This window comes from Poecile atricapillus, chromosome Z (genome assembly GCF_030490865.1).
Source record: "Poecile atricapillus isolate bPoeAtr1 chromosome Z, bPoeAtr1.hap1, whole genome shotgun sequence".
NCBI classification, from domain to species: Eukaryota; Metazoa; Chordata; class Aves; order Passeriformes; family Paridae; genus Poecile; species Poecile atricapillus.
This window is the reverse complement of record NC_081289.1, coordinates 110,946,974-110,974,088: the sequence shown is the minus strand read 5'-3', so window position 1 is coordinate 110,974,088 and position 27,115 is coordinate 110,946,974. Positions and strand designations below refer to the sequence as shown.

The 27,115-nt window shown below is 37.8% G+C and overlaps 1 protein-coding gene across 2 annotated transcripts in view; it reads left to right on the top strand.

Moving 5' to 3' along the window:
• VPS13A (vacuolar protein sorting 13 homolog A) overlaps window positions 1–27,115 on the top strand; it is a 111,379-nt gene that overhangs the window by 32,342 nt on the left and 51,922 nt on the right. For both annotated transcript variants that reach the window (XR_009280685.1, XM_058864230.1), the window contains exons 23-39: window positions 2,178–2,316; window positions 6,436–6,520; window positions 8,231–8,403; window positions 9,851–10,007; window positions 10,355–10,434; window positions 10,687–10,746; window positions 10,827–10,983; window positions 11,418–11,534; window positions 11,616–11,719; window positions 12,163–12,330; window positions 12,977–13,284; window positions 13,998–14,145; window positions 15,039–15,189; window positions 23,454–23,578; window positions 24,269–24,438; window positions 25,019–25,239; window positions 26,411–26,643. Coding sequence is in view for 1 of the 2 variants with exons in the window: in XM_058864230.1 (XP_058720213.1) it covers window positions 2,178–2,316; window positions 6,436–6,520; window positions 8,231–8,403; window positions 9,851–10,007; window positions 10,355–10,434; window positions 10,687–10,746; window positions 10,827–10,983; window positions 11,418–11,534; window positions 11,616–11,719; window positions 12,163–12,330; window positions 12,977–13,284; window positions 13,998–14,145; window positions 15,039–15,189; window positions 23,454–23,578; window positions 24,269–24,438; window positions 25,019–25,239; window positions 26,411–26,643 (2,596 nt within the window). In the remaining variant the exon portion in view is untranslated. The remainder of the gene's footprint in view (window positions 1–2,177; window positions 2,317–6,435; window positions 6,521–8,230; window positions 8,404–9,850; window positions 10,008–10,354; window positions 10,435–10,686; window positions 10,747–10,826; window positions 10,984–11,417; window positions 11,535–11,615; window positions 11,720–12,162; window positions 12,331–12,976; window positions 13,285–13,997; window positions 14,146–15,038; window positions 15,190–23,453; window positions 23,579–24,268; window positions 24,439–25,018; window positions 25,240–26,410; window positions 26,644–27,115) is intronic.

Genomic DNA, 27,115 nt, shown 5'->3' with positions numbered 1-27,115 from the left:
TTGTTAATGACTACTGTATCAAAGTATTTTCACTGTTCATCTATATTTTCATCTACTCGTAGTTCCTAATCCTTAAAATAAACTTACATGCTGGTTGGATATGAATATCTGCATTTCTTTCATTTCTGGTGATAGGATGCTCCTTTACGGTTTCTGTTGCTTCACATTTGGAAGCACTAATACGATCCTGTAATTTTGTATCCTGCGTTATATTTTTTTTAATGTTTGTTTTATCCTGTTGTATGGTCCCTGCATTTTCTGGAGGAAGGTGACTGAGAGTCTGTCGTGATTTTTGAAGGTGTATGAAGAAAGTATTAAGATAGCAATATTAAGAGCTTCCTGTATAATAGCATTCATTATAAACACAATAAAAATTCCAGTGTGAAGGAATATACCTATTTGCAGCTTTGAGGGTGGCATTCTTTTAACGTTTCTTTCTCTCTGTTCACAACCAGTCTGAACTTGAAGGAAGTTCTGCACAAATTTCCTCATCAGTTGAAGTCCTTAGCTTCTCCATGCCTCAGTCTCTACAAATGGGGTGTAATTGATTCTTCATACAGAGGTTGTCCAAACCTTAGAAGCATTTATTTAAAAAGCAGTTCAGAGAGCCCAGATTATTTGCAGTTGTCTGCTTTATATCTGCTGAGTGCCTTCCTTCTAAGTGTATGGGCTGTCTGTTGTACAAACACTCATCAAAAATGTTTTAACAATTTTCACAAATTTTTGTAGAGTGGTTTAAGTGCAATGAAAGTGAGAATTGCTATTGTATATTTAATTGCTATTGCTTCTCCAACAACTGAGGAGCACAGTAGAGAGACAGGTCATTCAAACCTGGGTAGTTACACACCTACCTTAACCTTCTCCATAAAAATAAAGGAACAAAAAGGGTGGGGGGTGGGGGGGGGGTGGGGGGGGCAGGGGCGGGTGGGTGTTGAGCGGGGAAAGAGTCTAAATTTCTCTCTGATAGAACTGGAATTAAGAATAAGAATAGTAGTTGAGAATTAATCTCGTAACTAAGGATGTGAAGAAATTCATAAAATGAAGAAAACTAGCTACTGTCACAGTTTAACATGTACAATTTTGTGCTTCCTTAAGTGTCAGAAGCTCTTTTTTCAGATACTCTAATACTATCAAAATTAGCTGAAATGGACTGAAAATTCAGAGCTTTTTGTTTTCACATCTTCTTCAATCTTATGTTTTATGTTGCTTTGAAGACTCAGATGTGAGTTAAGCACATCAAAAGTGGAAGGAATTAGCTTGTCTTGTTCCTCATACACTATGCGATAAGCATCTGGTGCTACCTGTTAGCTGTTGAACAGACCTCTTTATCTGTTCTAACTAGAAGTTGTAATAAAAGCAGAACATGTTCTTTGAACAAATTTTCTGCTTCTGTTACACTTACTAGTATGAGTAACTAAGTCGTGTTTTAAGTCTTTAAAAACTCAGTGTGTGTTTGACGATTCTACTTATATTTTGGCCAAACCCTATTCAGATACACTTAAAATATGTTATACTGTTTTCTTTTTTAAAGATGGTTATTTTATTATTTTATGCCCTTTATTGCTATATGTTTATTCCTTTGTTAAATATTTAGACTACTGGTATAGTCTGCTGAACTACACATGAGTTCTAGGAAGTATTTTGTATTCTTTTTTTTGACGTTTGAGCCCTAAACATTAATATGCAAAAAACCCCTCCACCTTCTCTTCTCTAAAAGACCATGTAAAAGCTCAGTTATGGGATTTATTGTAAGTAATTAAATTAAATGCATGAACAAGAGGGAACAATTTCTGATTGAAAGGAAAATTTCCCTTATGTAGCCTAACCAGAAGTGGTTTTTAGTGCTATTTGTAATCCTGATCCACAAGACTTTGTAGCAAATGGAAATATAAATGATGCTACTAAGTGGGTATTTGCTGATCAAGGAACTTTCCTGTATTGGAAGAAGGGTTGCATATACACACACACACACACACACACATATACACATATATCACGTGTATATATCATACACATGTACATGTATCACTGTACATGCAGTGGTTAGATGAACAATTTTCTGACCAGGAAGACTTTCATGTTTTTCAGAAGAAAAATAATGCGAAGTTTGATTGAAATAATTGTAAGATTGATTGTTTTAACTGTGGAACTTTTGACTTTGTCTCTTTTAAAAACAGGTTCAAACTGTCAGGACAGTTGCCCTTACTTTCTATCCAAATATCAGACCAGAAGGTGACAAGTATCTTGGAGCTAATTGATAGCATTCCTAAGCCAGAAAGTGCTCCTGCTACCAGTTCTCCTCCAAAAATGACCGAGGTAAGGTTTTTAAAAGAGATTTCATTAAAAATTATTAGAAAAACACCTTCTTGACATTAGCATTCCAGTTTTGAAAGGTGTACAAGAAAGTGATGAACAAGCATTGATTCAGTGTGTCTTGAAAAAGTTAGCTCTTTCTCTAAAGATGTAGAAAATATTCTTGCCATTTAGTTAATTTATTGTGAACTTTAGCCAATAATTCTGAAATAGTTGTCCGGTGTTTGGATTTAAAATAGAACTCAGAGTTTTACTACTCTGGGAATTAATTTGTAGTTTATAATAATCTTGACTAACAAACATACTCAGTTTTGTTGAGGATTAGTTAAATTATACCTTCAGATTTATGCATGTATCGGAGTGCTCCAGAATTTGGGTTCAGCTGTTTCATGTAGTTGAGAAGACTTTAAAATGGTGTAATTTTTGAAGTTCAAGTATCATGTGATGTTAGATGAGAATTTCAAAATCCAAACAAAAACTACTCACTATCTGTTTTATAAACAATGCCTGCCTAGCAAAAGTAGAAGGTTTTTTTCAGCTGACCTTTTCCCATTTCAAGTCCATTACACAATGTTCCTCAGCGGTGGAAGTTCTTTTTTGTACTGATGAGGAGTTCGAAGAGTGGTTCTTGCTCTTTCACCACCGCCTTTCCTTGGTGAAAATGGTTTGGGTCACTGTTTTGTATCTTCTTCAGGACAGAAGTTTGTCCCCTTCCTATTATTGCTGAAAAATGTATTTCTCCTTTTGAGCTGTTCTTAACAAAATTAAGAAACTAACTCAGAGTTGCTAATTTTTGATGTGTCTTGTCTGTGTGACCTGGCTATGCTTTATGTATGTGCAGAACATTCCTATCATTAGAATATATGTGAAATCTTAAAAGTCAAAAACAAAATTTGGCTCTCCATTTTTCTGCCACTTGTAAATACTTTGAACAGTTATTTTGTAACTCATGCACTTGGTTCTACAGGGCTAGTGGTCATCTTTGTATTTGGGTTTTTTTAGATTGTTTGATAATTATCTTTCCATCTTTGTACAAATTATTCTTCACTGTTCTGGAAAACTGTTGCTGCAGTTTGGTATTTTCTGTGGGTTATATTATTTACTAGCAGTAAATGCAACAATTAGACATACATACCTATTGAAAATATATATAGAATGAAGACCGTTTTTCATGCCATGGTTCTTGCCATCTCGTTAGTGATGCCACTAAAATGTTAGCTAATTCTGACTTCTTTCACTCTTCATATACTAATAATATATCTAGCTGAAAGCTGCCTTAGTCTCTGGATTTTGGTGCAAGTAATCGCAGACTAATTTTTTTTTGAGCATAGGTATTGGGACTTTACTTTTACATAAATAGAATCTGCATGTATAAGATGATGGTCCTGTGCTAATTTACAACACTGAGTATACTTGAATTTAAGTATAGAATTCAACTATTACTTCTGAAGTATTTTAGGTGACCTTGAATAGTTGGTATTACCTGTACATTAGTTGTGATATATGCTGGATGAGCTGGGGAAAGACTGTGGACCAAGTATAAATATATTTGCATTATATGTGAATCCATATAAAAATTGACTCTTAAACCTCTCTGCTCAAGCTTCCATTTACTTCAGAACTTGACAGACTTTAACTGCTGGTATTAAATTCAGTTAATTTGAGTGGATTTTGTGTTTTGATGGTGGCAGATATACTCTCATGCTTTCATCCTTACAGCTGTAATTCTTCTGAACTTTTTTAGCATCACATCATTTCTGAACTGAAAAGGATGTGAAATCCTTTTTCAGAGTGCTGTTTTCTTCTTTACATTCTGAGTTAGTGGTGGAAATGTTCTTGAGCTGTGAAACAGAAGACATTTTAGAACAGATCCTTCTACATTTTTGCACTCAGCATTTTAGTCCAAGAAGACTTCTCAGTGTGTAAGGCTATTTTTCATGATTTGGTACTATGAAGTCAAATTTCACAGTTTTTTCTCCTTGTTTTCTTAGAATGGGGAAGTGTTACAGATGAGACACTTTCACAGTTACAAGACTCTTAAAATACTTAGTCTATTTATTACTTTCAGACATTTATATTTACTTTCAGACATGAATATATTCAGTAAAGTCAGATTACTTAGGCTGTAGACCAAGAGAGATGTGGGAATGTTGAGAGTGAGATAAAAAAATGTAGCCTTGGAAACAATGTTCAAGATGAGTGCTTCATGTTACCACAATGTATAGATTTGATACCATGATTTTGTGAATAATTGTCTGAGCCTCAGCTTTGAAAGGTGCAGTAACAAGGGAGAGGAGGAGGTGTGGTGGTGAAGGGAAAGAACTGTTGCAACCATGCAGTCCAGAGCCAAAGGCACTCAAGAAGAAAGGTGCACAGTTTTCCTCTTATTTTGATGCTCTGTGCGGGGCACATGTACTATACATGTGCATGTGGGACTTGTAGGTGAGAATTCCTTACAAACTCAGATTGCTGAGATTGCTTTCTGAGGCTTGATGACAAATAAATCATTTGAATACCTTTACTAAGAGAATTTAATTCTATCATATATGAAACCATGTGGAGTGGAGGATTCCTGTTCTAGAGTGCACTCTAGTGGTGTTTCACATATTTTCAGTTACTACTCTGGGTTGTGCGTAACTGCATTTCACAATTGAAGAATCATAGATTATCCTTACCTGGAAAGGACCCACAAGGATCATCAAAGTCCAACTCTTGGCCCTGCTCCATGTGCAGGAGTAACACCATGTACCTGAGAGCATTGGGTAAACGCTTCTTGAACTCTCTCAGGCTGGTGCTGGGACCACTTCCCTGGGGACCCTGTTCCAGTGTTCAACCTCTTTCTTGGGAAAGGACCTTTTCCCAGTGTCAGCCTCCCTCAAACCCCTTCATGCTGTTCACTTGAGTCCTGTCACTGGTTAGCAGAGAGAAGAGATCAGACTCTGCCCCTTTGCTTCCTCTTGCAAGAAAGATGAAGACTACTGTGAGGCCTCCTCTCAGTACCTTTACTGTTGTTTTTTTTCCTTAATGTCTGAAGCAGTGCAATTCAATAAGACAGAGTGCCAGATCCCACACTTGGGTCACAACAATCCCAAGCAGTGCTACAGGCTGGGGATAGAGTGGCTGGAAAGCTGTCCAGCAGATAAGGACATGGAGGTGCTGGGTAACTGAATGCAGGCAGCTGAATATAAGCCAGTGTGTGCCCAGGTGGTCAAGAAGACCAAGGGCATCCTGGCCCATATGAGCAATTGTGTGACCAGTAGGACCAAGGCAGTGACTGTCCCCCTGTCCTTGGCACTGGTGGGGCTGCACCTTGAATCCTGTGCTCAGTTTTGGGCTCCTCACTGCAAGAAAGACTGAGGTATTGGTCTTTTATCCAAGTAAAAAGTGCCAGGAGTAAATGGCCTCAGATTGCTCCAGAGGAGGTTTAGATGGGATATTAGGAAATTTTTTCACCAAAATGATTGTCAAATATTGGAGCAGGCTACCCAGTGGATGAGTTACCATCCCTGAAGCTATTTAAGACTTGCAGATGTGGCACTTAAGTTCACCATTAAACCGTGTCTCTGGCAGTGCTATGTATATGGTTGGACTTGGTGATCTGAAGGGTCTTTTCTAACCTAAATGTTTCTATGATTCTATGAAAAACAAAACAGCCTTGTCTGCTCTAATGTTTTATGTAGCTCTTTTTAAATTTTTTTTCCCCACCCAGCACTTATGTTGTTTTTGTAAAGAGCCATTCATCTTTATTGTTCTCTGAAGTTGCTGTGTTGTAGTTCTTTGAGTTCTCCCTGCCCTTTGAGGGACTAGGTTTTGTCTTTTATGATTTTTCATATAATGTACAATTTCTGACCATCTTTTGGTCTGTGAAGTTGAATGACTGAACATCTTCAGTGTGTTTCCTGGTGTGTTTCCTCTAGGTAGATGCAAGTGCAGTAGCTGCTGCTTCTACTTATTTTAGGTCTCCTTTCTCCCCATGCTAACTATTTTAGCAGTGTGTTTACCTTTACTGATTTGCACTTAAGCTGAATTTCCCTAAGTCATAAAACTTGGATGAAGCATATATGCATGCAATAGCATGACCAATAAATACAAGAAAAAAAATTATGGTATCTCCTGTTTCAGGGTGTACTGTCCCCTGTGCTTTCAGCACCCCATTTATCTCAAAACGTGTGTCCTGTTTTGGATCTTCATTCATTTGCTGAGTCAGGTAATAAAATCTATTTTAAAGTCTTGCTTAAGAAGCGGGTCAAGTCAAGAAGTTTTTGAGTTCTGTGAATAAATTTATTATTCTTGCTGTAAGCATGGATATGGGACTTTGTTTCAAGTTCTTGAGGGCCGAGTAGTGTTGTATTCTGTTTAGTTTATAACTGATACTGTACAAACTACTTGAGTATTTTTTCATAGCAGTAAAATTCTGTATGCTTGTTTTTGTTGTTCTCTTCCTGAGGGTATAGCAGGAAAATTTTGTTTGGTATGGTGAGTTTATTTTTGTCAGGGCATATATCACTGCAAATCTCTATTCAGGGCATCCAAAGTAGTATGACATTTTTAGCTTTAGCATGTGCTTAGTCCTCTGATGACGGTTTTAATTATTTTCTTATAGTGAAGGATTTCGCTCCTATTTAGGCGGGTTTATTTAAATTATGAGGTAGTGAAATGATGTCCATTAGAAACTGCTGTGTTTTCATAAACATTTTGGCTTCTACTGGATAAAGCAGAAGATTGGCTTTGGGAGAACCACTTGTGTTCAATACTACCTTGTTCAAAACAGCGTAGCTAGATCCTAACATTTATCTAGTAGTTACATTAGAAAAATAATAATATATTATCATATGTTATTTCAGTGTCAATCAAAACACTCAGCTGGAGAAACAGAGAACCAGATTACTACTCCTTTCTCAAATTAATGATTTGTGTGGTTAGAAAACACTAGCAAAATTATCAGCAAAGTTATTATGTCTACTTTATAGCTTTAAATTCAGCATGTACATATATGTGTAAAAATATGCGTTTGTGCATCTTCAGATTTTTTTTGTATGAGTTTTTATATGAGTTCCTTTAAGTCTGAAGGTAGAGTGGAAATATCTTTCAGTTATTAAAAATTGGGCTGAAGTGAGAATGCAGGCTGGCAGCAAGTAATTTGAGAAAGTAATAATTTAAGAAAGCTAGATTTAGATTTTAATCAGGTCTGACTTTTAATCTATACTATACATACAGCTATACAGTCCTTTTAAGTGACTTATGTTAATTCTCGATTTTCACCCTCCAAAAACTCAGGGCTGCTTTTAAGTGTTACAAAATACTTCATGTAATTTTTTGAGTTTTTTTGGAGGGCTATTTCTTCCACAGTTACCTTATACTTCAGTGCTTATGATATTTTAGGTGAAGGAGAAGACCTTCATAAGACAGTACAATCTATTTATCTTGGCTATATTTCTGCACTGATGTAAAGTAGAGTGAAAGCTTGATAGCTCTTTGGAGTCTCTCTGAAATGGGAGATCTACAGCAGGAAGAAATACCTAGTAGTGTGCCTAATATAGAGGCCAAGGCTCCTGTTCTTGTCAACAGCAGTCTGACCAGTAGATGAGTTAAGCTGTTAGGTCACACCAAAGGCAAGACAAAGCATCATTTGTGCTGTCATTTGCAAAGCCGAAAGTAAGAGAATGCTGAAGGAAGGAATTAGCTGATGAGATCTGAGGTTTATGGTGACATGATGGAGGCAGATGTAGGTGTGTTGTAAAGTGGAGGCAAGACTTGAGACAACTGTGGAAACAGATTTTATCAGTTGTTAGTTGTCAGCTAGATACTTATATGTTTAAGCTTTTATAGATGTAGATGTAAGAACTCTAGGTAATAATACTGTAAAATATTGGCTGTGTAAACTGCATATGTAATGTAGTTGTGAATTAATCCTTAGAATCAGAAGAAGAATTTTATGATGCACTAAGCAGTCCTGTGGAAGATGTGCCATTTTTTGAAGTCCCATCTGGTTCCCTCAAGCAGGCTATCAGTACAAGGCGAAAAACCCTACGCAAACAAGAATCTTTGAAAAATATGACAGATTTCCAGCTAAAGTTTGAAGTAGCTGAGGTAAAATTACTTTTTTAAATTTCCCTGTAGCACAGCAAGACTGTAATTTTTTCAATGTTTGTTGTGTTTACAACTCTATGTCTCCAGAGATACTTATTCCCCATTTTTGCCTGAAACTATTATGCAGAGTTTTCTCCAAGTCATAGTGTTGCTTCTGTATCCTTGTCATCACTGAAATGCTTTGAGTTATCCCCTTGATTTCTCAACTCACTTTGTCACTGAATTTTCTTTACCTATGTCATTACATATTTGTTTTAGCTAAATATGTGCTTGTGGCACCTTTTTTCCAGATACTGCTTTGGTCAATTGGAAAACTTCATTAATGTTTTATGTTGTTACAAGGACCATATTTTTCTATTCTAGTTTTTCCCAGATGCTGTTGCCCACATGTGTAAATCCATAATATCTTGCTGTTCTTGCTGCTTCAGGCTTGCGGGGGAAAAAAGAGTATTTTATCCAAATGCAAGAACACTTGCTAACTGTATCAGTTCTAGTAAAAGGGGTGACCTCTTAACACAATCGTCAGCTTTGTCATTAGACCATCATGGCTATGATACTGTTATTCCTGCAACTCAGTGTATTTTACTTTACATTTATTTTAAAAATAAATTATACAAATTCAGATAACTTTACTAATTTTGTTTTGTGGTAGGGCTTACAGAGTGTCTTCAGCACTCCACAGCTAGCTTGTAGCATACTGTATACTACACCTTTACTACATATAAAACTGAAGTGTACTGTTTGTGTGATGAGAAGACCTTATTTAGAACTACTAGTCTAAAACAAGAATATGCTGTGTTTTACATTATTTTCTAATGACAACTAACTTAAAATTTATAAGAAAAAATAAATTTGGAATCTATTAGAAATCACCTCTCTTCTCATAGTTTAATATTACTTATTGGGCTTTGTTTTGATTTTCCTTATTTGTAGACAGCATTAGAGGGAAAGGGAGAATACATGTATTTGTTTGGTTGTCAAAATCAGATACAACAGCTCAGCTATGTATTTATTTAACAACAGTATTGTCATGCATTGTGAAAATGTAGTAAATCCTCTTGCAAGACATTCAGCTTGGGAATCTGACTCTTAGGAGAATTCAGAGAAATTCCAGTGAAAATAGTAAACACTTTGTGTTGACTGAAAATCTAGTTTTGACTGTACGGAACATTGCTGAATGCTGTATGGAATTTTTTTTAAAAAATAATTTAGTTTGTGTAACTGTTACTTTGGCAATACATACATGTTTGAAGTTTCAAACATGCATGTTTGAAGTTTTTGTTATTTTTTCCAATGCATTTGCTGTACAAAGTTAAATTATCAATACAAAAATAGACATTAACCAATAAAATAAGTAAATATATTCTGTATAAAAATGAAAAGGTTTTTATACTTATTATAATCCCTTACTAGTTTTGGGGGTGTGCTTTGGTTCTTTTTTTTTTAGGTCTTAATTAAATTATGCCGTCTTACTGGTGATACTGAGATGCCTGTGCTCCAGCTTGATATTTTGGGCTTAGGCACTGAAATTAAAATAAGAACATTTGACATGACTGGGAATGCCTTCCTTCGTGAAGTTGGTCTTCTGTGCCCAGAGTATATTGGTAAGTATTTATAATCTGGTCAAGGAATTAATTATTCATTAATAATACTGTGAATTTGTCTTCAAAAACTGTAGGGATTTTGTCAAATAGGGAAGATTTGCTTCCTAAGGTAAATTCAGGGTGAAGGCAAGTAAATCCGGAGCTCATCCTCTTATTAGTGCTTTGGTAAATATGTTCTGGTGCTGATGATGGTAGAGAGAGGTTTAACTATTTTGCATCTGCAAAACAGTAATGACAGCTAGTAGCCTAGTTGGCAGTTTATAGATTAAGAAAGTTCTAAATTTTATTTCTTTTAAAAAAATAAATTTCTGTATTCTTTTTTCTTTTTCTTTTTCTTTTTTTTTTAGATGATAATGACAAGCCAGTTTACATAATTACTACATTGGATAATGTAGAAGATGATCTTCTCACCCTGGAGTATATAAAGGTTAGGAAAAAGACTTTGCTTTAGAACTGTAAGCCTGTCATAAACATCACATTAATATGCAGTAGATGTTTAAGGCTTTTTCCTTACTTATTGATGTTTTTAACATCTTGAGTGTCATGTACAAAGTCTGTCTGCTCCTTCAACAGAATAACTTTTACATCTTAAGTTGTAGTGGTTTTGAAAATAAGTTTTCTTTAATGGAATTTACAAACTTCTGATTTGTTTGTTTTATGTGCACTTTTGGTGAAATAGACTGATATTAAGGGACCAGAACTGAAAACTGTCTGTCAGAATGTTCTACAGAAAATAAAGGTATGCTATCTTTTTTTTTAATATAATTTTCTCAGTTTGGGAGAAGAGGCATACTGGATAAACAAAATTTTTTCTTTTAGGTGAACTTTTCTTCTCTAGATGTTCATTTGCATACTGAGGCTCTGCTGAATGCTATTAACTATCTGAATAATCTTCTACCTAAACAAGAAACTAAAGTTGCGGAAGAACCAGTCCATGAAAAAACAGAGGAGAAGAAGGATGTTCTTAAAAAATTAAGTAAGTTTCTTTATTATTTTTTCCTCTTTTCATTACTCTGTCTTCACTTAAGTAAGGAATAAAACAAACGTATTTTCTATTTTTGCAAACCTGTCAGTGATGTTTGATAGAAATTTTGCTTAGAATAATAAGTATCTATAGGGTTGTATCCTTAGCCATGTGTAGTTTTCTGACATTTAGGTCAGGGCATACCTTTGCTATGTATTGGAGGTACTAAGTCAGTGTAAATAGAAAAGCCATACCTTGTTGTCAGGTTTTTATAGTTTTTTTCCTGGTGTGAATTAAGCATTTGATAGCCTTACAATCATTACCTTATACTTGAGGACCATTAGCCTCTGTTTGCTGAGTTGCTGAGTTGCAGTTCAAAGGGATACCAAAACAGTACATGTCCTCATTGAAGAATGCTAACATCTGTTATTTTTTATTTCCCATAGCATCAAAAAAATCAAAGTGTGAAGATGTTATTGACCTCATTATCTGTGCAGATTTATCATGTTTGCGTATTTTTATCAGAGAGAAAAGCCATAGAATAGCTGAAATTCACATTGAAGGTAGGAACAAACCTTTAATCCCAAAGACACAAAACTTTGTAACCATAATAGTGTATAGATTTTGTATATCTTTTTTTTGAGGTCTCGATAGCCAAGTGATCATGAAGAAAGCAGCAACTGATGTGACTGCAAAATTGAAGAACATCATTATTGTGGATTCTGATGAGACAGCATTGTATAAAAAGGTAAGCACATGCATGTATTCTTTGTAGGTTTTTTTTAATGGATGCTAAATTACACTTATTTTTTAGACTCTACTCTCTACTGTGACTTTTTTCAGTCATCTTTTACGTATTTGTTGGGAGTAGCATTCTCTATATGACATTGCTTTTGCTCCCACAACCAGTAATTATTAGACTGACATTAATTTGTGCAACTGTGATATTCAGCTGCTCATTGTGCCTCTTACTGTGTTGACTTTAGTGAAGAGAATTATTGAAGCTGAGATGTCAACTGAGTATTTTCAGCTATTTCAATGGATTTTTAAAATATAATATTTTTCTTCATATGTTATTGAGATACTTGAAGTAAAAATGTCTTAGTGGTGTGAGGTATATTTTGTTTTGAAGTGAAATTTCTCCAGTATGTAAGTTTTTACAGTAGAGATACAATTTTTTTTCTTCTTAAGGCTCTTTACATCACAGGAAAAGAAGTCTTCAACTTCAGAATGGTATCATATGTGAATGCTACAGATGGCATTGCATATACAAATATGGATGTTGTTGACAATCGTATTTACCTAACTGTTGGGTGTATTCAAGTAGTTTTTGTCAACAAGTTTGTTTCATCTATTTTGGTAAGTTAAATTTTCCAAATGCTGTTTCTTAGCATCCAGGTGAAGTTGTCTCTGAGCAAGAACAGGATAAGAATGTCCCATATGGGGTGGCATCTGTTTGTGTAAAAGCTCTTATATACTGTTGTAAAAACTTTACTGGGGTTGATGGTTGGGCTGTTTATTTTTCTTCTACATATGTTTGTTACTGTGGAGCAGATGAGTAAGCAAAAAGGTTTACTATTGTTAATAGTAATGTTTTTCTTAGATGATTTGTGACAGCTGTTAAACATTCATACCATTCACTATTCATAACACTGAAATATAAGTAAGAAACCATGAAAATTAATGCCCTTTCCATAGATTCTGCTAAGTAAATAAAACTTTTTATGCTCATATGATTAAATAGAATGGAATTCCTACAAGTCATGTTTCAAGGTCATTGCTCTTACCATCTAATTTTCCAAATATTTAGTATAGAAATTTATTTAAATATATGCATAATTTATCATATTTGAGGGAAGATTATCTTAATAAAGAATTTGGACAAAATGTATAGCAAAAATAACATTTTAGGATGGTTTGCTATTTAAATAACTATGATTCATAGTGTTTTTGAAGTACTGTAATTCTTAATTATTAATTCCTGAGATCTGTGTTCCTTTCCTAGGCTTTTATAAATAACTTTCAAGCTGCCAAGGAAGCTCTTACTGAGGCAACTGTTCGAACAGCAGAGAAAGCAGCTACAGGTGTAAAAGAGTTAGCAGAGCGTAGTTCCCGTTTGGCACTAGATATCAATATCAAAGCACCTGTTGTGATAATTCCGCAGTCAGCAATGTCTGCAAATGTCCTGGTGGCTGATCTTGGGCTAATCACTGTGAAGAACCGATTCTTTATTGCTAAAACAAAAGCACGGTGTACTCTCCCACCTGTTATTGACTCTATGACGGTGAAATTGAGTGAACTGAAGTTATACAGGTAATGTACTGTCAATATTTTAAAAACTAATTTAATCCTATTGGAATTCTTCAGTGAGCTTCAAGGAATAATTAAATAATTAGCTAATTGCTGGTGATTGACAGACTATTATCTTGGAATATAACAGCAAACTAACATTTTTTTAAAGCAATGAAAATGTATGGTTCCGGAAAAAGAGCAATCTTCACATCTTTAAATAGAAGCAAATGTTTGTTCTGGGCAAATTCTGTAGTACTATAGATTTATGCATTATTCATTACGTTGGGACAGGCTATACCTATTTGTATTGGACTGTTTTGATGTGATTTTCAAGCTAGGCTTAGCAGCAAAGGTACTGAGTTAAATAGCTATAAAGAACTGTTTGAAAATGGTCCTTGGTGCAGGGGGTTCATGAGAGGAGAGGGAATGGAAGGGGCTTTTCAAACACAGTTGAAGAGTACTGAAGAAAGAAGGAGTTGCTTTCCACTGGGGAGTACGTAAGAGATCCTGACATGCAGGAGTTTGTGTGTTGTGTTTCTGGTACATGCCTGATACCTTCTCCCTACAAAGAAAGGAGATCTGCTTGGGTGGAGTAAGGCTTCAACTAGAGCTACTTGGAATAGTATAAAGGCAGTTTTATAGCATTATTTAAAAAGATGAGGAAAATATAGAAATGTTTTTTTTTTAGAATGTGAAATATGTGAAAGCTGGAAGTATTTTGCTTCTCTTCACAGATCTTACTATGAGCAAGATTCTTTGCAAACTGAAGTACAGTTGCTGCAGCCAGTCAATCTGGAACTAGCTGTTGAACGAAATTTAGCTGCTGCATGGTATAATGAAGTTCCTGATATTGAAATATCTGGCCGACTCAAGCCTATGAATGTAAGGACTTGTTTCTGAAAGCAACTGTTAAAATAATTTTGGAAAACAGATTAATTTTTCTCTATAAAATTCCAAGCTCAGTAGTTAAGGTATTCTTTGATTTCAAGAGGTAGAACAGATTTTGTTGTTTCATAGGCTAAAAGGAAACGAATAGTTTTTTGTTCTAATTTAAGCTCAGTATTTCATCTGTGATACTCCAGGAGACTTTGTACTATGAATTACTGTTGCTAGTTAAAAATGCTTATTCTATTCTGGCCTTTTACCTGTCAGTGAAGGATTGGAAAAGTTGGGATTTACTGGTTTGTTCAATAGCACTGCTGAATTTGTACCTATGACAAGCCTGAATAGTTATTAATGACCTGCTGTGCCACATAGATATTCACAGATCTATGGGGCCAGATGGGATTCATCCTAGGGTGAGTTGAATGTGGAAAAAAAAAAAAAGTAGATTAAAATTTAAACATAACATAATTTAAATTTAACATTAAAAATAGAAAGGTTGTGAAGAGTATGAGGAAAACCAATTTGCGAGATTTTGAAATAGAACTCTTAAGTATTACTGTAAAGTAGCTGTAACTGTAAAGTGGCTTGTGACTAAATGCAGATAAAAATTTTGGTTGACTGTAAGTCAAACTATGTGTACATATTCTGACATCCCAGTTTCTAAACTGTAACTTGGTAGGGAAAGTTTGTGGATGAAAACAAAATAATGTGTGACTTCTGATTTCTAGAAATTACTGTAAGGAGTTGTGTGAATTTGAGAAAAATGTTCAGCATTGTAAACAGAGTCTCAGATGAGATTGATTTATCTGTTTATTTGTAAGCTTAGATTTTAGTTAACAAAAGTTATGCAAACAGAGTTGTTCTGATTTCCATTCCAATGTTTTTTAAAGCTAATTCTCAGTCAGGAAGATATTACCACAATACTGAGGACACTAAATGAAAATGCAGGTGAAAGCTCTGGTGCATCAACAGCTTTGCCAGAATCGAAAGCACCGACTAGTCATTCTAGTGAAACACATGGCACTTCTCAGCAGTCTGCAGGTAATATTTTCTAAAATTACATCATCTGGCATTTTTATGTATTATTGTCACTATATAGCTTCTGTTGGAATTGCATTTATGAATGGATGCCAGATTCATTTGTGTATACCAATACTGTAGAATCACAGAATAATTAAGGTTGCAAAAGACTTCTGAGATAATCAAATGCAACCTTTGACCAAACACCATGTCAACTAAACCATAGCACTAAGTGCCATGTCCAGGTCTTGAACGCTTCCAGGGATGGTGACTCTACCACCTTCTTGAGCAGAAATTCTTCCTGATGTCCAGCCTGAACCTCCCCTCCCCTGTTCCAGCTTGAGGCTTTATCACCTTACCCTGTCACTCACTAGCTGTCTGTGAAAAGAGACCCAGCCCCATCTTGCTGCATCTTCCTTTCAACCTGTCTTTCACAAGATGAGTCATCTGGTCAAAAAAAGGAGATCAGATTGGTTAGGCATGACCTGCCTTTCCTAAACCCATTCTGAAGCCATTCTGGCTGGACCTGATCCCTTAGTTGTCCAGTTTGTGCCATATGGTTACACTCAAGATGATCTGCTCCATAACCTTCCCCAGCACTGGGGCCAGGCTGACAGGTTTGTAGTTCCCTGGATCTTTCTTTCGTAGATGGGTATCCCATTGGCCAACCTCCACTCATCTGGGACCTCTACAGTTAACGAGGACTGATGATAAATAATGGAGAGTGACTTGGTGAGCTCCTCTGCTATCTCCGTCATCACCCTAGGTTGAATCCTGTCTGGCACCATAGACTTATGAGCATCTAAGTGACACAGCAGTCACTAATTACTTCCTCAGGGATTGCAGCACCTCTCTTCTACTCTCTGACCCTGTCTACCAGCTCAGGTGGCCAGCTTCCCAGAGAATAACCATTTTCACTCTTAATGACTGAGGCAAAGAAGGCATGAAGTACCTCAGCCTTTTCCTCATCGTTGGTGGGAGGGTATCCCTCCACATCCAATCAAGAGTGGAGATTATTCCTTTGCCTGCTCTTTGTTGTTAATGTATTTATATAAACATTTTTTATTTTACTTCACAGCAGATTGAGTGGTCAGGTTGAGTTCTATCTGAGTTTTAACCTTGCTGATTGTAGTTGGTTTAGTGCTGGCTAAATGCACTTACTAGAATAATTTACTCATTTTTTTGCTGTGAGGTAAGATTTAGGAGGACAGTAAAGAAAGCTCAAAACTTGAAAGGGTATAAAGAGAACTTTATTAACAGAACTAAAAGAATAATAAGAATCAGAATAAAACCTTAAGAACACTTAACTTACAGCCTCCTTTTTTTTTCTTACTGATAATGTAAATGGACAAAACTTGTGACTTCCAGTTAGTTAACAACTTCTAGAATAGTTTTTCATTAATTTTCTTAGGGAGAAGAGTTTTACTTACAGAGAAGTCTCCACAGCATAGCAAGAAAAAGTTTTCTTGTGGCTTCAATGTCACAGTGAATCAGCCACCTGGGAAAGGAAAATCTGTTTGCAGTGTTAAAATCCCTCCCCTTGACTTTGAGCTGTCCCTACAACTGTTTTTGAGGGCTCTATTTTTTGCTAGTGGAGTACACGTCTAAGGATGAGCTGTACAAAAGCAAAGGTTCTTTTCATTTATTTTTGAAATCATCTTTATCTCTGGGAACAGAGGTCTTCTTCTGCCCTGGGGGCAAAGTGTCTTTATCACTTTTATTTCTGTTAAAACTTCTAATTTGGTTCATAGCAACTTGAACATCTGATTTGCTTCAGCATGGATGCCTTTGCTCATGTCTATAGTTTGAACACTCTATCTCCCTATGTTTTTTTCATGAATTACAGGGATATTCTAGTGTATCATAATCTATCAACATGGCCTTACAAAAAGAATTTTAAGACTAAGGCATGTCCTCATTCTCCTCCTATTTGGAACTTGACTCCTTTTTTTATTGACTTTGGTGTCTTCCTGTTGTTTTGTTACGTTTCTTCTCCTCTTCCTTTTTTCTCAAGAGACGATTTGCATTTGCAACTTTATTCATACCTGCGGATGGTGGTCATATGATTGATCCCTCCGGGCGACGGCCGGACCATTCGCGGTGATGTATTTCAGGCCACGCTGGAGGCTCTGTGAGGATCTTAGGGCCCGTCAGGCTGCAAGCCTGGTCCCTGGCCCTTGCTACGTTCAGTTTCAGCCCCAGGGCTACTTTATGCATGGGCTGCAGAGCCGCCCCTGGTCTTAGCCACATGATTTCCCATGGCGCTGGTATAGCCCTCCCGGCAAGATGATTTGGCATCTTTCGGCTGGAATTCTTCGGCGGCCGCACTGGAGGGGGGCGGCCAGGATCTCAGCAGCCGGGCTAGGACGTGGCTGGCCTCCCCTCCTCCTGCTTGGCAGCCGCTGGGGCCCGGCCCTGACGGGTCGGGGCCCCGCAAGCTCCCGGGAAGGGGCCGGGCCCCGCGGCAGAGCCCGCCCAGCCCCGCGGCAGAGCCCGCCCAGCCCAGCAGGACCGCGCGAAAGTGGGCCGGCCCGGCCTGTTACCCGTTTCCAAGCGGGGAAAAAAAGTTTTTCTAGGGCTTGCCCGTCCTTAAAATGTGTTTTCACAGAAGCGTATTTAACTCTTTAAGTAGTTTAACTATGTGTCAATCTTCAAAGCTAGTCACTGATGTCAGGCACAGAAGAAGCTCTTAGCAGCTCCTCACAGAAAATTACTTCTGTAGTTAGTTCCTTCCCTCTCAACCAGAAGTCAATTAACACAAAACCAACACACTAATTTTCTTTCTATGTGACATAACAATATCCTTGTACACTTCTTCCAGTTGCCTGCTCCTTCTTCCAAAGATCATGAACTCTGATCTTCCCTGCTGAGTTCCTCCCTATTTAGCCAAGCCAGCACATAGAGACAGTCTGGCCCTGTGCCTATAATATTTCCTTCTTAAAGTACATCTAGACTTCTTAGACCCCTTTGGTTTTAAGGGCTTATTGTCAAAGGACTGACTGAACCAGTGTTCTGAATAGGACAACGTCCACCCTCCTGAAGTCCAAGATCTTGTTGACACCCCTGAGTATTGAAAACTCTTGTGTCATGGATGCTCAAGATGGCTCCAACCACGGCATCTCCCCCAGCCCTTCTCTGTTTGTAAGCAGCAGATCCAGCAGGGCAGCTCCTTGGGTAGGCTTACTTCCCAGCTGTGTTGGTAAGTTATCTCCACACACTCCAGTAATCTCCTAACCTGCCTCCTCTTTGCTGTGTTAAATTTCCAGAAGACATCTGGCAGGTTAAAATTTCACATGATTTCATGACAATCATGAAACATCATTTTATCTTAGTTCATTCACTTCTTCATCCTCTATGGGTGGTCTGTAACAGACTCCCACCAGGATATCTGCCTTGTTGGCCTTCCCCCTGATTGTCACCCATAGATACTCAACCTTCTCATCACTGTCCTGGAGCTTTGTAAAGTCAAAACACTTCCTAGTGTACAGAGCCACCCCACCGCCTCTCCTTCCTTGCCTGTCCCTTCTGAAGGGCTTGTAGCCATCCAATGCAGCACTCTGGTCATCCCACCACATTTCTGTCATTGCATTCCTGCTGCACTCCGGCTCATCCTATTTGTTACCCATTGTACACTACCCAGTGTATTGGTGTAGTTGCACTTCAGCTGGGCTACTGATTTTACCCCTAACCCTGGCATTCTGGCTCTAGGCTCATCTTAAGTGAGCCTGGTCTTATTCCCACCCCCCTGCAAATCTAGTTTAAAGCCCTCTTAATCAGCCCTGCCAACTCATGGACAAGAATCCTTTTACCCCTTTGAGACAGATGAACCTCATCTGTCCCCAGCAGTCCTGGTATTACATCAATTAACTCATGGTCAAAAAAAAAAAAATTCACTGATGTCACCAGCCTTCAAGCAATATGTTCATGAGGTGGGTTCTCCTGTTCATTTCAGTGTTCTTCCCTGCTACTGATGGGATCAAGGAAAACACTAGAGGTTCTCACAGAATCACATAATGGGTAAGGTTGGAAGAGACCACAGTGGGTCATCTGGACCAATACTCCCTTCCTAAATAGGATCGTCCCAGAGCACATGGCACAGGATAATGTCCAGGCAGTTCTTAAGTATCTCCAGTGAGGGGAAACTCCACAACCTCTCTGGGCAATCTGTGCCTGTGTGAGGTCATCTGCACAGTAAGGAAGTTCTGTTTGGAACTTCCTGTCCATAACTTTCTTCCCTGTCCACCTCACTGTCCACTGATCCAGGCAACGCTTGCTGAGTTTGCCTGTGAGGATGTTGTGAGAGACATTATTGAAAGCCTTGTTGGAGTCAAGGTAGACAATAACCGCTGCTCTTAACTCATCCATCCATCATCTCATAGAAGACATTCAGGTTGGTCAAGCATGATTCCCCTTAGGTGAATCCATGCTGACTATTTCTTACCACCTTTTTTTCTTCCATGGGGACGGAAGAGATGGCCTCCAGGATGAGGCACTCCATCACCTTTGCTGGGATAAAGTGAGGCTGACTGGCTGGTAGTTCCTTGGGTCATTCTTCATTGCCCTATTTGAAGACTGGGATGACATTTGGTTCCTTTTGGTCCTCAGGCATCACTCCTAACCACCACAGCCTTTCAAAGATGATTGTGTGCAAGTCAGCTCTCTCAGCATTCATAAATATGTCCTATCAGGGCCCGGGGTCTTGTGGATGTCAAGATTGCACATATGCTCTCTAACCCAATCCTCCCTTACCAGGAAGAGCTTTCTTCCAACGTTCCTTTACTCTGGCCTCCTGGGTCAGTGATTTCTGAGGGCTGGTCTTGTCAATGAAGACTGATGGAAAGAAGACATTCAGTAATTCCTCTGCTTCCTCTGTTACCAGTGTCCCTCCCACATTTAGCAATGTCCCATGTTATCCTTACTTTTACTTTTCTTATTGAAGAAACCATTCTTGTTGTCCTTGACATCCTTGGCCAGATCTAATTCCTGATGGGCCTTGGGCTTCATTGTCTCAACTTACCCTGACAACCTGTCTATACACATTCCAAGTAGCTTCACCCCACTTACATCTCCTATGTATTTCCTGCTTATGTGTGTGTAGTATCAGAAGCCCTTTATTAATGGGCTTATCTTACCATGGAGGTCTCTTACCCCTTTCTGATTTCAAGCCTGATTTCTTGCTCACTGGCCTGCACTGGGATGCCAGTTCTTGAGCCTGGAGGAAGTGATCCTTGAATGTCAATTTCTCTTCCCTGAAAAGCCTGATCCTGTGGATTCTTTCAAGAAAATTCCCTGAAATGGCTAAAGTTCTCTCTCCTGAAGTCCATGGTTACAATCTTACTTGCTGCATTTTTCGCTTCTCACCCAATGAGGAACTCCACACTCTCATGATCACTACCCAGCCAAGGCTGCCTCCAACCTTCACATCCCCCATGAGGCCTTCACTGCTTGTTAGTGTGAGGTCAACCAGCACAACATTTCTTGTGGGATCCTCCACTGTGCATGGCAGGAAGCTGTAATCAATGCTTTTCAGGAACCTGCTGGGCTGTTTGTGTTTCCCATTGCTGGTTCTGCAGCAGATGTCAGGGTAGTTAAAGTTCCTGCTCAAGAACCAATGTCTGTTTTTCTGAGGCTTTGTGCTGCATATTGGAGGCCTCATCCACTTCCTTCTCCTGCTTGGGTGGCCTGTAGCAAACACCCACAACAAGTGTCATCCCTACTAGTCTGCCCTTTTATCCTGACCCATGAGTTTTTGACTTGCTCATCATTCACCACAAGGCAGAGCTTAATACCTTCCGGATGTTTCCTTGTATAGAATGTTTTTCTTAAACAGAATATAGCCCTTCATTTCAACAACCCGGTCATGTGAGCTAGCCCACCACATCTCTGTAATTGCAATTAAGTCAAAGTCCTTTGACTGCACACATGTTTCTCTTTTCTCCTGTTTGTTTTCCATACTGGGCGCACTGGTGTACAGGCATATTATAGAAGTATTTGATTGTACAAAAGGATGCCCCCTAGACTGTCATGCGGTTACGTCTTCAGATGCTTGTACTCACTGTGTTCCCTCTTAAGCCCGTTTTTTACCTGCTTGGGTGATTGCTGTAGTTCTCCCCTTCCCACACCTCACCTCTGTCAAGCCTGGCCATATTCTTTTTCCTCTTCAATTCTAGTTTAAAACTCTCTCAAGTTAGCCCTGGAGTTAGCCCTGCTAACTACTGAACTAAAATCCTTTTTCCCCTTTCAGACAAGAGGATCCTGTCTAATGCCGGTGGGCTCAGTGTTCTATAAACTGACCCATGATGAACAAAACCAAAATTCTGGTGGTAACACAGAATTGTGTTACCAAGGGGTTCATCTGCATGATTTTCTTGACAGGACAGAAGAGAACAGAAATTGTGTTCCAGATTCTGTCTCCTAGTAGTAGTTATTACCTGAGCCCCAGGAAGGCAGCAGACTTCCCTGTGGGATGGGTCCAGCTGGCATGTAGGGCCCTCAGTTCCTCTCAGAAGAGAGTTGCAACAATTACTCTTCTTTCTCTTTCACCTGAAATTGTGATGCATTTGGTTGACTGACTTGTGCTGGGTAACACCCCCAGGTAGACCTTTATCTTCATTATCATTTGTTCTTCACTATCATTTGTTTCACCCTCAGGTTCTAGAGCCTCATACCTATTACATGAAGTTACCTGTGAAAGCAAGGGAGGTGATTCTCCTGTTGCCCGCAGCTGGGACCTGTTTCAGATTTTCCCCTTGTCTTCTAGTTCCCCTCCTTCTGTCTGATGATAAGAGTGTTGGAGTTCCTCTAACTTGTGCTGAGCTTCTACCTCCTACATTTCTCTCAGTAATTTTCACCAGTCTATTTTTCTGTCAGACCCCGATACTCTTCAGCCTCTCTACTCCCTCTCTAAACTCAGCCACCAGGCTCAGCGGGTCATCCACCTGGTCCCACTGCACACAAGTGTAGTATAGTGTAGTGTAGTGTAGTTCTGCCCTCTGGGGCTAATGCCAAGCTCCAGCACTCCCTGCAGCTGCAGACCTGAGCAGGTGCATGCTTCTGAGGAAGCTTGGTCTGGGTTGCTGTGCTCCGACTAGCAATGGCTTTTGGCTTTATGGAGATCACTGTTGGATCTGTTTTCATGGGGTGAGTGAAAACCACCTGGTGAGCTCTCCTAAGGAGCTGAGAGGGTCACTCTGCCCTCCTACATGCCCTGCCCACGTGAATTTCTGCAGCAAGTGCTGTGCCACATCCTTCTGATGTGCCACGTCCTGTTTGCCCACATTTTCACTGTGCTCCAAGCTGCTCATGCTTACTAGAGTCCTTTAAATCTCCTTTGGTTGCTCTGGCAAGGCTCTCACCATGTAGGCTGCACCTGGGAGAGTTCCTGGACCCTGCCACGTCTCTCCCATCTCTTCCCTGACTCTGGGAACCCCCTACCAGGCTCTTTTGCCCTGTAACTGCAGGTGCTGTGGCTCCCGTTGTTGCTGCTGTCACTATGTGCCTCCTTGGTTGATGAGGTCGGTTGACTGCCAGTTGACCTATTACCTTTACATTGTGGTTTGAGCTATATCTAACAGCAATAATAATGAATAGGAGCAGCTGAGCCACTATAGTGAGTTTTGGAGCAAGACATGAAATGTAAGAGTCTTGTTTTCCTGGCCATAATGCAAGGCAGCACTTAAAAGTCTTGTCAGCTGCATTTATGACCATCTCAGCTTTGAAAGGCTGCCATTTTACTCTCTTTCCTGTATATGGTGGTTTTGTTGCTGTTCTAATTCAGTTCTGTTTGTTGTAATGATGACACCCCTGAAAGTTGTTCCTATTCAATACATGTCACTGCCTATCTGTTCAGCACACACTGAAAAGGAAAGCAAGTAAAGTTAAGAAAACCATCTTTTGTTGAATTCTTTTATTAAATATGAAAACCAGCAGCAATGTGGTAGATGAACAAATGAGGATGAAAGTAAATTTGTATTCTTTGTAAGACTTCCGCACACAGTACCATCCAATATTAAGGGTATATTGTACATTTGTGTTTTAAAGACAGTAAAAATCTCATGTAGAATATGTAAGGGGAGTGTTTTATATTCTCAAACATTGTGTGATTTTGCCGAAAGTTGTTTTACAAAGCATGATAAACACATGCTATGTGTGGATGAATTTACATATGGAGAAAAAGGGAAGTTGCTGTCTTTATGGTCATAAGCGAGGGTGTTTCATTTTGTTTTTTTCCTTATTTGCAGTCTGGTAATTTTCTTAATATTAACCATTTTTCTGATTCCTGAAAGGTGTAACTGTTGTGACATCAGCTGTGGTGGAATTGCATTCACCTATGAAAATTAAAACAACACTAAAACTGGACTTCAGATTTGACTCTCTTACTTTAGTGTTGTATAGTCCAAATTCAAAACAGGTGAGTAAAATTTTGGTTACAAAGAGTAATCAGCAGCTTTTTGCCTAGAGTCCTGAAAATTCTGAACAAGAATAGCTTAATTTATGACAGAGAAAGTGTTTTCTAGCAATAATAACAAATGTAATGGAAATGAGAGAACAGCTATGTTAGTTAAGTTGCTTGGCAGATACTACAGGAAATAGAATAGCCAGTGATAGTACATAATACATGGCATCTTCTGTCATCTGACTAAAAATTGATGAAAATTTATATTAATTAAAAATATAGTTTGGGAAGAAAAATATGCAGAAGAATGAAACATATTCATTAGTTACACGTAGAGATGGGTACATGGACACACGCAAAATGATGGAGAGTCTTAAATTTGTCAGTAGAATTGCATTTATATTCACCTTGGTTTAAACTTGCCACCAGATTTCTGACTAAATTTTGTAATTTATTATAAACTTAGGTCTCTCATTTATGTAAGCTTGCTTTAGAAAGATGGTAGAAGGGCAAAATTTTGGTCTTTGAAATTTTCTCTTGTTTTTTTATGTTGTTGATTGTGGTTGTCTTTTGAATTAGTAGTGGTTTATTTAATTTATTATTATTATTATTGAAAATATCATCAGTTAGAATAAAACTGTGTATCACAACTATATATTATTTTAGTTACCTGTAATGAAATCTACAAATGTTTCGTTTAAACAGGTTAACAGTTTGGATCAGAGAGATGACCTTTTGAAGCTTGCAGAATTTAAATTAGTTCTCATGTCAGCTGCTCTGAAAATGTTATCAGATGGTTCAATGAATGCGTCAGTCAAACTGGCAAACTGTACATTAGATGATAAAAGACAATCAATCCAGAAGGCTACACCAAGGTCTGTAATTTTTCATAATTTATTAGAGTTAGAAAAAGAGTTCATAATGTTTCAGTTTAATTAATATTCTGTTAAAACCACAATTGTTTTAGTGTAGGGGTTCTTAAAGTACCTATTACTGTGGATTTATGTTTCATGTGCCTTTTGTTCCACATATCTTTGAGAGACCAGTGCTAGATACAATAAATGAAATAAACTGAACTTTAAATATAAATTTAATGAATGTGCATAGAAAACAATTTCACTTCCCACTTTAATGAAATGCTAAGAGAGACTGAGATGATGTTTCGTGAGTAGTAACAAACTTCAGTAAAATGTAGTACTTTAGATATGTAAGCAAGTAAATATGATGGTTTGACTTGCTAAAATTGTTAACACCTTTTGTTACCAGTGTATGGGATTCCAGTTAGTTTTAAAGTTATATAAAATTCGTGCTAATGTTTTTATTGGTCATGCCCTAAAATTATTTGTGTTGCTTTTTAAATTTGATCTTGTTAATGTATTGCATCTGGAATGAGAATCTTGAATGTTCTTCTGGCTTTTTATTGTTTCATTAAATTGCACCTTAATTGTTTTTCAGAATGGTGGAAATGAAACATGGATTTGAAAAAAAAGTTATGGTGGATGTAAACTACAAACAGGGGAGAGATGGCACTGTTCTTGATGTTATTGTTCAAGAGATATACCTTTGTGCAAGCATGGAGTTTCTACTTACTGTAGCAGATATATTCCTAAAGGCTAATGCAGAAAGTGCTGCTGCACAGAGAAATCTCAAGCAGTCATTACCATCAAAGGACCAAGGTATATACCAGTATACACTGGAGATAATTTAAAATATGTATTTGAATATCAGCTTAATTTTAATACTATGTAATTAATGCTATGTAATACTATGTAAAAAATACAATACTCTTTTTATGCTATTTCCTGTGTTGTTATATATAGAACAGCTTGTAACCATTGATCTTGCTTTCTTTGCATCATGGAAAGAAAATTCATTCATGACCTTTTTCTTTGTTTCCAAATGAAGTCTTGTTTCACTAGAGAAAGAAGATACCTAAAAATATATGTTTAAAATGAAACAGGAATAATAATGGAGCATATTATATTGTGCTTGCTCATGGAATGGGCCTGCCTAATATTGTTGCCTAGAAATGTCTTTTCATTTGTCCACTGATGTGCATTACTTCCTATATCAGAAAACAGACTTTTAGATTGAGCACTTGACATAAAAAATTGGTCCATTAGAGCTTCAGAGCAGGAAATATTATTTTTATGCTTCCAGGACTCAAGTAGTTCTCATGAGGTATGCCAAAGCAAGTCCCTGTATTTTTGATGTTGTTTTCCTGTGCCCTGAATATCATGGTGGTGTCCCTTTCAGCCAGGCCTGCTGTGATTATTTGCTGGTGATCAAAGTCTGAACAGATAAGGAAGTCTTATATGAAAGTGTACTTTTATTTCAAGTGTTTACATTAGGTATCTGTAATGCTGCATGATTGTCCTGTGGAAAAATGAGGGTTTGCTACTCCAGAGTAATGTGGAGTAATGTGCCTGGCATTTTCGTAAGACTCTTATCAGAGCTGGCAGATGTAGGTATGGAGTGAAGCTTATATATTTGTTAATGTCACAGTTAGTAATAGTGGAGATACTGTTACCCTTTTTATTTTGACAGAGAAGCTTTGTGGAGTTTTTTGTTGTACACAAGAGTAATTAGATATTAAATGGTTTTGTGCCTTCAATGAAAAGCCTAGAAATGTCAGTTGCAGGGATTGACAGATTTGCTAACACAAGTTGTGATAGACCTTACCCCTAAATAGGCAAGGCCTCCCTGTAAATTACAAGAATGAATTAATTTTTGTAATTAGTATCATTAATTATAGTAATAAATTATATTAATAATTAAATCACAGCATGAAAATAGTAGAAATTGAATCTTTGAACAATTAAACTAATGTTATTCATATTTCTGAAGCATCTGTGCAGCCTGTATCTACGATGGAAGTGAACATTGTTGTTAAAAATCCAGAGATTGTGTTTGTGGCTGATTTAACAAGAAGTGACGCTCCTGCACTGGTGGTTACAACACAGTGTGAGGTCTTCATTAAAAGTAGCCCTGAAAGGTACAGCATGACAGCTGCTGTTAGAGAGATACAGATGAAAGCATGCCCATTTCTTCCAGAAGAAAGGAAAGGGAACATTACTACGGTGAGTTTGCAGCCATTCAGTGTATATTTAAAAGGTGCTGTTTAACCTATACTACTAAAATACTAGTAATATCTGAAATGTTCATCATTAAAATGTATAATACAGTATAGTAGTATACATTTACAGTATGAGTAAAATTTTGTGGCTAACATTTTTTTGATTTTATTCTCTTTTGTCTAATATGCCTAAAGCAGCATCTTGACCTGTGGCATTGGGGTTTGCTTTGTATGAAAAGCTACAATGCAGAGCCCAAAGGAGTAAAAGGTTAATTATCTTTCATATCCCATGTAAGCCAAATAAATAGAGTTTTGTAAGTGTATGCTATGTCAAAAGCAGTATAATAAATTTGGAGTGCTATCAGTCTACCCATGTCCTCAGACCAGACATGAATTTTGAAGAGCAGATATTTTCAGCTCTCTGTTAATGCCTGTTTGCTTGAGTGACTATGGAGTGACATAGGAAAGACCAAAGC